Source organism: Labrus mixtus, chromosome 4 (assembly GCF_963584025.1).
Source record: "Labrus mixtus chromosome 4, fLabMix1.1, whole genome shotgun sequence".
Taxonomy (NCBI): domain Eukaryota; kingdom Metazoa; phylum Chordata; class Actinopteri; order Labriformes; family Labridae; genus Labrus; species Labrus mixtus.
The window spans coordinates 24,780,094-24,794,748 of record NC_083615.1 but is presented as its reverse complement, the minus strand read 5'-3'; the positions used below and the strand labels follow the sequence as shown (position 1 = coordinate 24,794,748).

The 14,655-nt window shown below is 38.6% G+C and overlaps 2 protein-coding genes across 2 annotated transcripts in view; both read left to right on the top strand.

The window, feature by feature from the left end:
• The first annotated feature begins 730 nt into the window (after nt 1–730).
• On the top strand, nt 731–9,415 carry ehf (ets homologous factor). The gene is made up of 9 exons (XM_061036577.1): nt 731–938; nt 4,190–4,327; nt 4,828–5,085; nt 6,169–6,213; nt 6,346–6,390; nt 6,487–6,546; nt 6,652–6,696; nt 6,787–6,982; nt 8,617–9,415. The coding sequence occupies exons 2-9, from the start codon at nt 4,252–4,254 to the stop codon at nt 8,714–8,716; spliced, it is 825 nt and encodes a 274-aa protein (XP_060892560.1). The 5' UTR covers nt 731–938; nt 4,190–4,251; the 3' UTR covers nt 8,717–9,415.
• A 3,929-nt stretch (nt 9,416–13,344) lies between these two features.
• Nucleotides 13,345–14,655, top strand: part of pdhx (pyruvate dehydrogenase complex component X) — a 30,172-nt gene continuing 28,861 nt past the window's right edge. The window contains exon 1 of the mRNA XM_061036575.1: nt 13,345–13,644. Within this exon, the coding sequence (XP_060892558.1) occupies nt 13,509–13,644 (136 nt within the window). The 5' untranslated portion in view covers nt 13,345–13,508. The remainder of the gene's footprint in view (nt 13,645–14,655) is intronic.

Here is a 14,655-nt window from a genome sequence, read left to right as displayed (position 1 = left end):
GGTCATCCATAACTCAAGGTGAGATTTAGAAAAAAGAAAAAAACGTGTCCTGTAGTCTATAGTAAATCATCTGTCAAACAGACACAATGTGGGAATGCATTTAGGTGTCAAAGCTGAATGAAGCCTCAGTAGAACAATTAGAGGCATTTGTAAAGGTGTAACCAAGATAAAGGGATTTTCTCACAGTCTTTTCAGGAACATAGTCACTAGTGTTTTTGTGTGTGTGTTTTTTTTTTAACAAGGCAGTTTCAGCGACTTTGATGATGGAAAAAGGAAGAAAAATAAAAGTCTCTCTGGGCCTCTTTCCTAAGCTGTCAGCACCTCGTTCATCATGATGAAATAAGGTAAAACAAATGTTGTGAAACAAAGTAACACAGGGGGAAATTTCTCTAAAGGTTAACTACTATTTCAAGCAACCATATGAACAAACTCTTTAACATTTTCTCTTGGGGCGTTTGAATGTATTTGGATCACTGTCTGTGTATACAAGTCTTCTTATCCTCTCCTGGTTGAATGAGTAATTGTGTGAGAAAGCACGTGAGAGGAAACAGTGCCAATAAGTATTACAAAAGTTATGTCTGGCGTGTGTGCTGATTTCATGCCTGTGCGTGTGTGCGTGTGTGTGTGTGTACAGAGAGTAGGGTTACTGGTGTGTGGGTGTGTATTATGCAAATCTCTACCAGGTATGAGCATGGACAGGTAGGTAACCGATTGGTGAGGTATAAGGAAGTTAGGAAAATAAAACAGTCATTGTGGTAGGGCAGCACCTAGTATGACTGCATGCTTTCATCTGTTTATTCTAAGTTTGGCAAGCTGAAGAACTCACCTTGTCTTACTTTAGCACTAGTCCTCCAGGGTATCAGGACCTCCAGAAGCTGTATCTGTTTTTGCTGTGTGGAGAGAGGAGCTACTTGATCCGAGGTCATTCTTCTGCTCTGGTAGGCTGCCTTACTGATGCGGTTCGTGTTATGGTTAAAGCCCTTTTAATGGCCTTAACCTTCTCTGCCTAGTGTGTTAACATTCTTGATAAATATAGCATTTTTTATTTCATCTTATTATCATTTTTGCTTAAATGCACCAAGGTATTGTGTCGTCCAATCAGTGTAGACCTCGTATTATATCACATACCTTACGTACCTCATTTGTTGTCCCATTACATACTGGTTTCACAGATAACAAGGTTCTTATAAGATTTACCACAAAATACGATCAACCAAATGTAAGACTGTGGCAGATGTGGAATTTAAAATAACACTACAATGAACTTAGCGATACATTTTTTTGTCAAAATTTCCTAAAGGTAAATCTAATCTATGGAAAAGTTGTGTGTATTGGGATGCACAATAATGCCTTAACTTTAATGTGTTCATCCGTACCTGCAACTTTGAATCAAACAGTCCGCATATGGCATATCCTCACTCAGTATAAGCTGTCGAAAATGAAAGACGGTTGCTTTTCCAATGAAATGTAATAAAAAGTCAGTCCAACCAACAATGACAGTAGATCCATTTTTTTAATGGCGAAACACTTAAACACAACATCTACAACTGTAGTTAGATGTAATGGTATGATTGGAATAAAAAAGTCCCTTGACTTTTCTTGTTCCAACTTTGCTTATCGCCTCATGCCATCACAAAGGATTATACAGTGGAATTTTATTCTTTTTTTAAACTACACTATGACTCAGCCGACGGAATATTGATCCATAGCTGTGATAAAGACATTCAGTATGTCTATCTTTAGCCCCTGCTGTATTGACAGAGAGTACCTGCCTTGTCAATGAGATACCTTCCTGGCAGTATGAGAGTGTGTCGAGGGTTAACACACAGCATACGGCATCTGAGCAGACTTGACAGACTGTCAGCTGTGGAGCTGATCTACTTAGGCATGATGGCATGTGTCACCTATCCCCTGAGGAAATTTCATTCAGGGCGCTTGACTTTAGGTTTGTTATGAAACTGATATGCCAGATCGTCCACGAAAATGTGTCTTGTCTAGATGTGTTACACTTGCACTGCAGCGCTGTAGTGTGGTTTATGACCCTTACATAAGGTGTGACCAATATCATCAATGGGAGAGGACAAGTGGGTCACCATGAGAAGAATTTGATTCATATGTTGTAATAAGACTTTTTATTGACCTTTGACAACTTGATATAAAACTCAATAACCTTTTACAACACCAGTGTTAACCGTCACTAAGACCTTTGTTAAAATATTAAACCTAGGGCAATGCTAAGTTTCACTCACCTTTTCAAACTAAAGTCCCATTCCCTGTGTAACATTACTTAAAAGTTTAAAGTTGTTAGCATTCAAACGGCTCATGGATTGCCTTTGCGGTAATGTAGGATTTAGAATGGGAGGCAAATACCCATTATTTATAACAGTCTGGTATATTGCGTCTTTTGTTTCAACGCTCAGTCCATTTCCATGGAACAGAAAAGAGCAACAGCAAACCTGTTAGTGGTCATCTGATGACTACTGCGGATGTGGGAACACACTTTTTACACCCTACTAGAAAGAAAACACTGGAGCTGCTAACATTTAACAAGGTTTAACAAGGTTTATTTACATGGGATGCAAATATGCTTGTGGTTAAGCCCAAAACATGTAATTATTTACCTCTGTATGCATCACTGCAAACTAGAGCGGGAGAGAGAGTGCAGTCTGAAACACCTCACAGTGAAGTAAGCAGAGGTAACTAATGTTTATAAAAGTTAGTGTAAAAGTATGATATTATCAATTTAAAAAAGGCACTGATGATAGTCAAGGTATCAAACGTTTGCTGCTGTTTTAATTCACCTAAATTTACATAAACACCTACATTTTTGACCACTCACGTCCTAATTAAAGAGACTCTATCTCAGCCTGGGGACTTTTTTGAGGCTTCTTAGCCCAGTGGAATTGGCGTCCTCCAAATTTTCCTCTAGTACCAACACACCCAGGTGTAACTTTTGGATGCTCTGAGTAGGCACAGTTTACCACACCATCCTGACATATGAGCACACCAACAAAATTAATGGGAAATTATCGTTTTTCACCCTGTAACACGGCTCTGTTAAAACATAAAACCCATACTGACCCATTGGTCTGTAATTTTGTACGTCCGATTGACAGATTTTACATGGCATTTACTGAGCAGACGTAAAAATCCGATGTAGTATTCCATTTTTCCTCCTGTGATGGCTTATTAGGCATAAATGGATAAAGAATGTGCATGTAAAATCATCTTATGTACACAGTTTAAATTGGCAATCCTTAATATTTCAGGCCTGGTAGATTTTTGCAACACCTGTATTTAGCATTGTAACATGACTAAAAGTGAAAACACACACACAGTACTACTACTACTACTACTACTACTACTGAACACAGTGATTACTTAAACACATCTAGTTTCCTTAGGATGTTTCATGTTAAAAGCCACATGTGTTTTGCTTTTCATGTAAAGCAGCAGTAGAATATGTTGTTAACATTAGAAGGAAGATATTATGGAGATAAATGATACTGGACTACATCTATGCATGCATTGTTGTCTTTTGTGTGAACCCTGGTGATGGTGGACTCCTCCACATACTACCTAACAAAGAGACAAGCTACTGGTGTTAACACTTTCAATTACTTTAGTAAAATAAAAATGCCATCAGTTGGTTTTTTGAGTAAGGTTTAATTTTGGAATATTTGACATTCTACCAGATGTTTTGTTAATATTTCATGTGCAATTACAATCAATAGGCCTAATAAAGTCTGGTTCTGCTTGAGATTTCTGCCTGTGAAGGAAGTCTTCCTCGCCATTGTTGCAGGGGCGTGTCCAGACTTTTTTTTTGACTGGGGTGGCCCAAATGGGACACTGACCCATGCAGGGGTGGCCTGAAGTGTGATGTGCGCACAAACACACACAAGTAAATATCAATGATTTACCTTTTGTAACCTCACCAATAATATTGAATTTATAACACAAGAGAATGACAACATTAGGTTTTAACATAAGATCCACTTCTGACAGGACAAATGGCCAATCACAGTTTTGGATTTTTGGGGTGGCCCCTGGGGTGGCCAGCAGATTTCTAGTGGGGCAAACACCACCCCTGGCCACCCCTCTGGACACGCTGACAAGCACTGTTTTAAAGTGTTGTTTGGTGCCCTACTGCATTAAAGACTATTGTTTTGTTTTCCATCTATACACACAGTTAATTCCTCCAGTCCTGCTGTGCCTCTATGCCATGGTATATCAGAGTGTAGAAGCTACATCATGAGTGTGACTCCATCCTGCATCCTTGACAGCCAGCTGACCACCACCTGGGGCCCGTCTAACTCCTACCCTGATGGTGAGACTCCTCAACCACAGCAACGGCATCCTTATTAATGCCCATTGTGTTCCTTTCTGCCGTTATGTATGCACTGCTCACTGACACAAATCAGTTAATTAAATTGTCTGGATAATATCCTAAAATGCCTCGAGTAAATATGTTAATTTCTTCTTGTGAATTATTCTGATTGCTCTCTATTCAACAATCCACTTCTTGTTATCAAACTGCGACGCAGAATGAAATCATTTAACAATTAACAGCTGATGTATTGCTCACCTGGTGAGCCCAGAGATCTGAAACAAACGGCATGAATTAAAGATTCCCGGCTGAGAAGAAGCTCAACAGCTCTCTCGGTTAACTGCTTCGCCAATTAATTATTGGCAGAGACCTTCACTAGAGGAATTCATGTTTCCCCCTTTAGACCCGTATTTACATTCAAACTTAATGAGTGTTCTGATGTAGACAAATGCTTTAAGCAGGATTTTTTTTTCACACAAAAAAAACATGTCTTTCTGTAGTTTCAACGGTGGTGACTGGTTACACAAGTCGCCTGTGGCCTCGGGACTCCCAGCCTCAGTTCTGGACTAAGTTCCAGGTGTGGGAGTGGCTGCAGCAGGTCGTGGACATGCACCAGATTGACGCCTCCAACATCCCCTTCCAAAACTTCGACATCGATGGCCATCAGCTCTGCAGCCTGAGCTACCAGGACTTCATCCGTGCTGCAGGCAGCGTGGGACACATCCTGTTCCAAAGCATCACAGAGCTCAAGTGGGGCGGTGCGTCAGACATCTACTGTGGGGGGGAGGGGGGGATCATTAAGTCCAATGAAAAGCTGAGTAGCCTCTGGGAAAGTGTTTTGTTGAAGTGTTTCTTGGAAGGGATCAGAGGGCCGGTCAGGGGTCGCAGTGCGCCGTGCTGTAGGGGGGCGAGGGACTGCTTGAAGCGAGGAAGATGATGGATTTGTTGTTTGCTCTTTGCTGGAGAGAGTCTTTGAGGGGGTGTGGAGGGTGTGTGTGAGAATTGACTGATAGTGAAGTGAAATTAGATTGAGGGTTATTGTGAAGACACGTTCAAAGGTTAAAGGTTGTTTAATGTCGGTAAGAGGGAAGTAAAGTTAAAAAAATATATATGTATCCCAGTTTGTGTGTAACATCATTGGGTAATTGACTATGGAACATGATTCATATCTAACATCTGAAGTTCCAAACAACTGTAGTGTCACCACACCAGGCACAACAGGTTTAACTTCCAGTTTAAGAAACATGTCCTTAACTGAAAATATAGGGCACAGAGCTGCTATTGTTCTGGCTGAGAAAAGAATGTTCTATAAAACAAGTGTTTCATATTATGCATAGATATAATTGTGACGGAATCTTGAGGCCATAGTTGCAGGTGACAGTGTGGGAAGTTTTTGCCTTTATCAAACTGAAGATTAAGATTTCCCCATCTTGCTTCCTGTTGAGAAGTGTTTATCGCTTTTTATCTCTGTTTATCTCGACTTTGTTTTTATTCTCAAGATCAACAAAAAAGTGAGGCTAATTTTCCACCCAATCTTCAATAATAAATTGAGAAAAAAAAAATGTGTATTGAAAATACTGCCTCATCCTGTTTGGGCAGTAGAGCTGTATCGAAATATGCTGTTTAAACAATGCCAGGAGATTTACGGCTAAATACAGTAGAATTGTATGAAGCCTTAACATGACTAAATGGACTTTCCTTATACGATTGTGTGGTTTATATGAAGTTGTATGTGTGTGTCATTATGAGTCTGAACCCATCTTCAGAAATGCCTCTCAATGTGACTGAATATCCTCCCCTGGTGCTAATAATTCACTTCCCCTTTTCCTTCTCACACACAGGGCAGTACCATGTGGATGTCGAACAACTGGACCTCAAACCAGAGTGTAAGAATCTCTCACACACCTTAAGAAACCAAAGTAACCATATCAAGCCAAACAGGCTTCCCAACAGATGCTCAGATAAATCAAAAGCATGTTTATGTCCTCACCCCCACCCCCATCAACCCCCCTTTATAGTCGACTTCTCCTGTCCATTTCCAGATGTCAGCTATCCACCTGGAGGTACTGTAAAGTGATTATTCTGCGGCTATTGCTTCGTAAATAAAACAGAGAGTTGCCCAAATCACTGACTTTGATTCTATTGTTTTTCCCTTCTAGACATCTATGATCCCTCAATCCACCTAGCACCTGTTGCTTCTCCCACCCCATCGAGTCCCGGTGAGGAATTCACAATAGATAAGAATGGAATCACAGTATTTAAAAAAAAAAAAAAAAAAAGAATACATGCAAGATCTTAACAATAATCTGACTTCTTCCTCTCAGAAATTAAGAGGTCTTGCAGTCGTCCTCATCAGGTCAAAAAACACAGTAAGAAATGTTATCATTTTCACAGAACATATATGTTGAGATGTATTTTTTCTACAATTTAACCAACTTTTTTTTTCACCTCACACACAGACCCGAGGGGGACTCACTTGTGGGAGTTCATCAGGGACATTCTGCTAAACCCAGAGCGAAACCCGGGGCTGATCAAGTGGGAGGACCGGGCTGAGGGGGTTTTCCGCTTCCTGAAGTCGGAGGCTGTGGCACAGCTGTGGGGCAAGAAGAAGAATAACAGCAGCATGACCTATGAGAAACTAAGCCGGGCAATGAGGTAAAGCTTTGCGACCATCACATGAGCAGTTTCAGAAAAAAAAAAAAAAACAGGCATCACGTTGTCTTTCACAGGAAACATGTGTAAGAATGTGTGTTTTTTTTACTCAACATTTCTTTATTTTGTTTTTTGATACTTCCCTCCCGCATTTAAGTTCCTCCACTTTCAATATAGTCAGCCCACATGTACACAATGTTGTTTTTTAGTCTGGTAATAGGTTGTAAAATGTGTGCTGAGGACTAAATTTACCCTTCATTGTTTCCTAATCCAATTAGGCTAAAGCAGCTAATAATGCACTTAGCTATAAAACAAAATTCACTTTAACAACATCAGAAATTACTTGAGAACAACTCCAGATGCTTATAGGTAATATCAATTAGAGTAAAACGTATAGAGAGAGTGATTTAAGCCCTTTAAAACTCATTTTCCAATCACTGATCACCTAATGGACTCGTTTAAGAACTGCTCCTTGTCATCACTTTTCTCCCAAATGAACTGAAAAAAAAGCGCTCACCTCAGAAAACCCTCCTGGCTCCTGCAGTAGTCACAGCTTTACATTCAGATGAGCTGATCGAATGAGCTTAATTTCATTGTGGTGCAAACCACTGGGAGCTACAAAAAAAAGTGCCCACAGGTATCGTCACTGTGACCATAAAGCTGATTTCTGTGGTGCAAGCAGAAGGGTTTGCAGCTTGACGGCATCACAGCGAAGATCGGTGCGCGCTCTTTTGATGAATAACAAAGGCATAAGGAATAACAACCACGCTCACTTGGTTTCCTTTCTTCTGCATGTATGAGCTCAGACTTGAAGGAAGTTTTCAACTTTTTATTATTTATATGTTTTCAAATAAATTATATTTGCTGAAGAACAGAGGGACTTGTAACTCCTCTGAAAAAAAAAGATGTCTCATCATTCACTGGATGAAAAACTATGAATGCAATAAAGAAAAAAGATTCAATGGCTGCATACAAATGTTCTATGATGCAGCAAAAGAAAAAGTGAAATATGATGACAAAGAGTGATAGGATGAGGCTGTCATCTCCAGCAAATCCTGCGAAAAGAGCCAAACAAGAAGCAGAGGATTTTTCTGGCACAACTTCACCAACTACCAAGGTGCATGAAGAGAGAAAGGCTTGAAGAGGTCAACAAGCTCCAGCAACACTTGTAGTGCTACAAAAGAGCAAAACAAGCAATATGTTAGAATTCCTCTCCAGGAAACCTTAGTCCATTGGTTCCTACTGAAGACAGAACTCTTTCAACTCATCTGGAAATATCACTCAAACAAGAGGGAAGTGTGTGGCAATCTGGGACTTGAAATGTATTTGGGACTATTTGAAGCCTTGAACCACCAGGAGTGTCCATGCTGGGTGAAGGTTGGGTCAATACATGGTTTAAGAAATGACTTACCAGACTTTACCATTTACAATAAAATAAACTCCTCTGTTCATGTCACACCTTTAAGTAATTACATTCATCTGAATCAGAGCAGATTTAATGCATCCAACTCCTAAAGGACAAAAATATCCATAAATACTTCAAATCTTCAGACAACAATAGAACGGTTTAGATAGCATTCTTTGACATCTACGACCATTCCTTTGAATCATCCGTTCATCTGTGTCCTCTGTTTCAGATATTACTACAAAAGAGAGATCCTCGAGCGGGTAGACGGACGCAGACTGGTTTACAAGTTCGGACGGAATGCCCGAGGATGGAGGGAGTCAGAGAAGTGACGCTTTCATTCATCGATGTTTTCTGTGACATTATACTCGAGTGTGATTGTTTTTTTTTTATTTTTATTATTTACATTTTAATTGTCTGTTTTTTTAAAAGACACATTTGAACTGTATACATACTGTAAATAATAATTGTGTGTTTTCCCCTTTATTATTTGTTTGTGTTCATCCCTTGTTGTGACACTGCACTGAGACGTTCTTAACCGTGCCTTATTGAAAGCGTAGCTCGTATAACTGCGTGAAAACACTGTTAGGTTGGAGTGTCTATGTTTTGTTTACATGCGATTTCACTGAAGAAAGGACATCACAACCACCAAACGCTTGCATTAAACATATGAGGATTTGTTTTTCTGATGTTTCCATTCATTTGCCTCCCACCCACACACACGTCCCAAAGGAGCACAATGTTGGTAGCATTCAAAGCATCATGTACTGTATGTGACACTGTGACGAGTCCTTTGGGAATCATGTTTTTTGATGACTGCAGGAAAACAATGTCAAATAAAGATAAAAGAAAGATATGCAGAATGCAGAAATGAAGTACATATATGCATAAAGAAGAGACAGATAATTACATCAAAGTAACAGTTTGCTTTGTCTGATTGTCTTCATTTCATTGTGCGTCTTTTGAGCTGTAAAGAAAGTGTGTATTTGTGTGCTGATCTTTAATACAAATAAAGCTTGTTGCAGTTTTTATTTCATGACTTCGTGTTTTTAATTTATGGGAAATTTGTTGTCATTGTGTTGAGAGAGAAGAGTACGGTCCCTGTGACTTTCTGATATCATTGGATCAAGACTATTGTCCGTTTAAGTTGCACAGATAGGGAGTTTAAAGTTCATTCTATCAACCACTTTGCAGCACCTTTTGTCCAGGCTCGATTTAAAATTGTTTATCTGGAGAGAATCTCAATCTGAAGCCACTTAGAGATAGTGCAGGTTATTTCTTTTTTTTTTTTTTTTTTTTATCACGGCAGGTGTGAAAGGACGTACAGTTGAGTGCTGGCCAGTTCGTGCCAAAGTGGTTCCTGCAGGCGGTATAGACAAATGAATGGCTCTCGATAGTGAGCAAGATAACGGCAGTGTCAGTGAAGGGCTTCTTTCTCTGGTTTGGTTCACAAGCAAATCTGTGTTTAATCTTCCCCCTGATTTATCTGTCACTTTTCATGATCTGTTCTCACACTCATCAGTGTCACCAACCAACACTGTCACGATGCTAAGTGAAGCCAATGACACCGCATGTCACTATCAAGAATCAGATAGAGGACGATCTACGGATGGAATTTCTAGCCAGCTAACGAAGCGTTTCTTCCTGTTAGCTGGAAAACTTCTCTGATTAGACAAGTTTGCTCCTAATTTTTTTTTTTTTGTTTTCCAACAGGCGGTTGGATGCGATGGAGGGTATTGCGTGCAGAGAAACCATAGAACGAGTGACAAGCTCCTGATTGGATCGATATAATAGTCGTTGATTGCCATACTGTTAGATAACATGAAACAAGCAAGGGATGCAATTCAAATTGGAGTGCACGTCCATCAAATGGCATTGTTTGGAATCTGTGTAGGAACATGGAGCAATCACACTTTGTATTGTCTTATGCAGCACTTACTGTGATGCATAATATCCACTTTACATTTCAAATGCAAACATAATCAAACAGCTCTCTGATTGAGTCATTCAAATATTTATTTTGTTAAATGAAAGTCAAGGCCATGAGTTACAAAAGTTTAAAATCTTTAAATAATTACAGAAATATTGTGTTGCATGGCTGTAAAGGAAAAAGCAGCAACAACACAATGATAAGAAGAATTCACGATTTGTGCATTATTTATTCTTTACCTCTGATGACTCTTTATTTAATTTTGAAAATCCTTTTCATGCCTTTATTTTTAGAGATAGGAAAGTAGATAGAGTCAGAAATCCTGGAGAGACTGTGGGGGAATGACAAGCAGGGAAAGGAGCCACACGTCGCACTCAAACCCGAGCCGCCCGCTTGGAGGGCTTCACCTCCGTACATGGGGGACAGGCACTAACCACTAGGCTAGCCGCACCCCTCGGATGACTCATTGTAAATGATAATCATACCATAAGGGTTTTTAGTATTGTACAAGAGTAAAGCAATGGGAAATTAATAATACTTGTCATTAAATCAACATAGGCTAAGAAATGTTTTTTAATTCTGAATAACATGAATGCTGCTCTTATAGGTGCGATACGAGCAGCATGTTTGGTGTCACTGAGTGACGATAAGAAACTGTTTTAAACAAATTGTTTTCAATATTGTGACCTCTGCAGCTCTGAGCTGGATTTTCCTAACAGACCACTGTCCTGTGAATGCAAACATCGCCTTTACATATACCCGGACTGTGTCAGGATCCATGACAACACATCTGATTCATATCAGCCTTTAATATGCATAAAGTGAGGAGGCCCTTTTTGCATGATTTACCCAGGTCTCTGACTCTGGCACCTCTTGAGAATAAACTGAAGGTGTATTGTTCTCAGTTATTTGGGAAAGCACTGTTAAACCAGCGTAACAAGTATATTGACAACACTTGCTTGTTGGTGCACTAGAGGCAGGCACTGATGGCACACAGACAGTACCCAAAACATGCAACCAAACCAGTTGTAATAGATCTGGTGAGGAAGAAAAACACACACAGCTGCAGAGTGATATTTAATCCATGTCTGAATAAAGCTGTGAGCTGGTTTCGTCAAACATCAAGTTCATGCAATGAACGGTGCTGACAATTGTCTTGGAAGATGATAGCAAAATGTGGGAACAGGTACAATGTTTTCTTGTTACACAAGGCTGCAAAGATCAGACAATGGGCGCCTTTGTTGTGATTAAAGAAAAAAAAAACAATATACAATATCCGGCCTTTATCTCTTATTGTCAGAAAATAATTTTCAGATTTGAATGAGCCACGCAAGAGCGGTTTTATAATTTAAAAGCGAGGCCATTAATTCAATCAGATAGTTGCTGGAGGAAGGACAGGGAAGTGATGAAAGATAGTCTGATCAAGGGCATAAAGGCATCCAGCTGGGATTTTGTGTCTGTGTCCCCAGCTGCTCAGTGGGGCTATTGTGTTCTCCCAGCAGATACACAACTCCGGCTTATCGTGGCCCCTTATCACTTTCTCTTCACACTCAAATGAACCTGTGAGGCATTCAGCCCCAACTGTGGATTGGACAGATTAGAACTGTGCTGCTAATGCAGCATTACTTTGAGTGGAAGTGTGTCACAGCCTGAATAAGACACTACTTTATGAAAGAAAGGCTAACAACAATGTAAAAATAGGAACGAGTCTATGGTTAAAAACAAAGGGACTTTGTAAACAACTGTTAATGAAGTGTGATTTAAGGTCTTTTCTGCATTTTGCCATGACTGAAATATGAGGAAGTATTCTTGCAAAAGAATGTATTGTTAGGCCAAGATGATAGTGTTTACTTCCTGGTAAGACTTTTGGGCTGCCAATAAATAACCATTTTCCCATATCTTTTAGGGCATTTATTCAACCTGTTATTTCCTGGTTTGTAGAGAGCTTTAAATAAACAGATGATGTGAAAGCTGAGATGCTGTCACATTAGCCATTTTTAAATAGAAGTCTATTTAACCCCTCTCTGCGCAAAGAGGTATTTTTTTTTTTACATTTTACACCTTTAAATGTGACGAAGTGACCTTTGGATTACAAATATTGCATTTGTTTGTTAAAAATATTTTAAAAAATAAAGTCATGTCACAGTATTTTCACATTTTGATCTGATTCTTTTCACAATTACAAGATTATACTCCTTGTTAAATGTGTAGTTTAACAGAAACAATAACCGTGCTACATGTAAATTAACATAGTATTTTATAAGCCCAGAGTTTAAATAAAAAGTACTATATATTTTTTTATTCATTTGTATTTTACAATTTTTTAGGATAGATACGGATGGATATGGTTATAGAGATACAGTATATATTTCACTCAACATTATACCTCCCTGTGTGTGTTAACAAAGATTCATTCAAATCATTGTCCTTGAGATGGAACAAAAACCTTTTCTCCTCTCACATTTCTAACCATAGTGGAATGGGATGGGATTTAAAGAGTTGAATTTTTTTATCGGAAAAAAAATTGTAACCTTGTTTTATTTTTATTTGTATTTATTGATTGATTTCCAATTGACTTGTATTCACTTTAAAATAAAATAACTTATTAAGTCCAATAAGCTGTCACGAGACCTTTATGAAAAAAGTATGACCCAAACAGTGGCTGTGGGAGTCAACAGAGGGAAACTGTGATTTTACAAAGGTAGACACAACAGGAGTATAAACAATGAAACCATTCTCTATTGTAAAATATAATATAGCACTTCTGCTTGGATATAAAACAAGAAGTGAAAAGCACATACAACAAAATAGATTTATAAAAAACATCATTTTGATTCCCCAGTATCTAACATGTAGCCTGTGTTGTTTAAATTCTCTGCAGCAGAGGGCAGTGATTCACAAAGTCCTTGGTATTTCGACCATTTGAACACATCAGAACAACAGTATCGAGGACCCTGTAGGACCCAAAGGCGTGACTTTTTGTATGCCTGATTGTTTGTATCTAAATAACCCGTTTAGAAATGATTTGTGAAAAACAAAATGTTTAGTCTCCGTCAGAAGTGTCCAAAAGGTTTACGGTCTAAGTAACTATAGCTTTTCACAAGATACATTTTCCTAGAGGAAGTGTTTCCGGTACCTTCCGTTTCACCGTCAGGCGTTTCTGTGGACTCGTCTCGCCGACTGAGGACGACAACATGGCGGCCTCCTTGCGTCTCGGTCGTCAAGGGATTTTATTTGGCCTTAGATTATCTAGCTTTAATAAATGTTTATGGGCCACACATCCATGGCAGGAGCATGTCAGACACTTCTTTCAGTCACCATGGTTCCTCGGTGAGTGTTGACAGTCTACTATCAGAAAAGCTTTTGTCCTTGTGTTTGACAGCGACTGACATTTGATAACTTATCATTTTCTGTTTCCGTTTTGTGATTAATTTACTGAAATGACGTTTAATGGCACACAAAAAGACAACTCTGTTATTAATTCAGGAATACTGTGTGACGTTTCGGCCTGAAAGGGAGGTTTTTATTTAGCCTGGTATTACGATAAGGCGGGGTCCTGATAACTCACAAAGTGAAGTAGTCTATCTTAATTTAGTGGAGTCAAAACAGATGGACTTCAATAAAACATTCATTTACGAGAGGTTTGACTAAATTCACTGTGCAAGTGTCCAGTTAACAGAGAGTCCACATACACAGTACCATCTCAGTCAGAAAGCAAAGCACTGAACAAGATGTCAGACATTGTAATTTAAACTACATGAGCTTTTTCTACTGTTCCTTTTTAAAGTATCTACTGTGTTCAAAAGTCAGACTTCTACTATTATGTCTGGCATATTAAGATAAGATAGTACTTTATTGATCCCAGGGGGGAAATTCGGGCGTTACAGCAGCACAGACAAGAAAGCTCAAAATACACATTAAACAGAATAGATAAGAAAAATAAAAATAAAAACAGGGTGTATATACAGTACAAAATGAATGATGAAGTTAATTATGCAGGGAATTGAGAATTGAGACAGTATTTGCAGAGAATGACAAGATAAAGTGACAAGTGATTAAAGTGACTTGGTATGATAAATAGCAGCAAGTCATGTAAACAGCAGAGAAGAGAGGCAGTGTTGTACCACAGTAATGCAGAGTGCAGTTATATAATATAATGTAGTATAATATAATATAATGTAGTATAATATAATATAGTGTAATATAATGAAATGTTATATAATATAGACTAATATAATAATATAATAAAAATATATAGAATGTACAGTCTATATATTGATGCTAAATAATAATAATATTAATAATAATAATAATAATAATAATACAATGATAATAATGAAG

Coding starts and splice junctions, on each gene's coding strand:
- ehf (XM_061036577.1), top strand. CDS start 4,252: ATGAGTGTGACTCCATCCTGCATCCTTGACAGCCAGCTGACCACCACC. Junction 6,214..6,345: donor ACTGGACCTCAAACCAGAGT/GTAAGAATCTCT, acceptor CCCCCTTTATAG/TCGACTTCTCCTGTCCATTT. Junction 6,697..6,786: donor TCATCAGGTCAAAAAACACA/GTAAGAAATGTT, acceptor CCTCACACACAG/ACCCGAGGGGGACTCACTTG.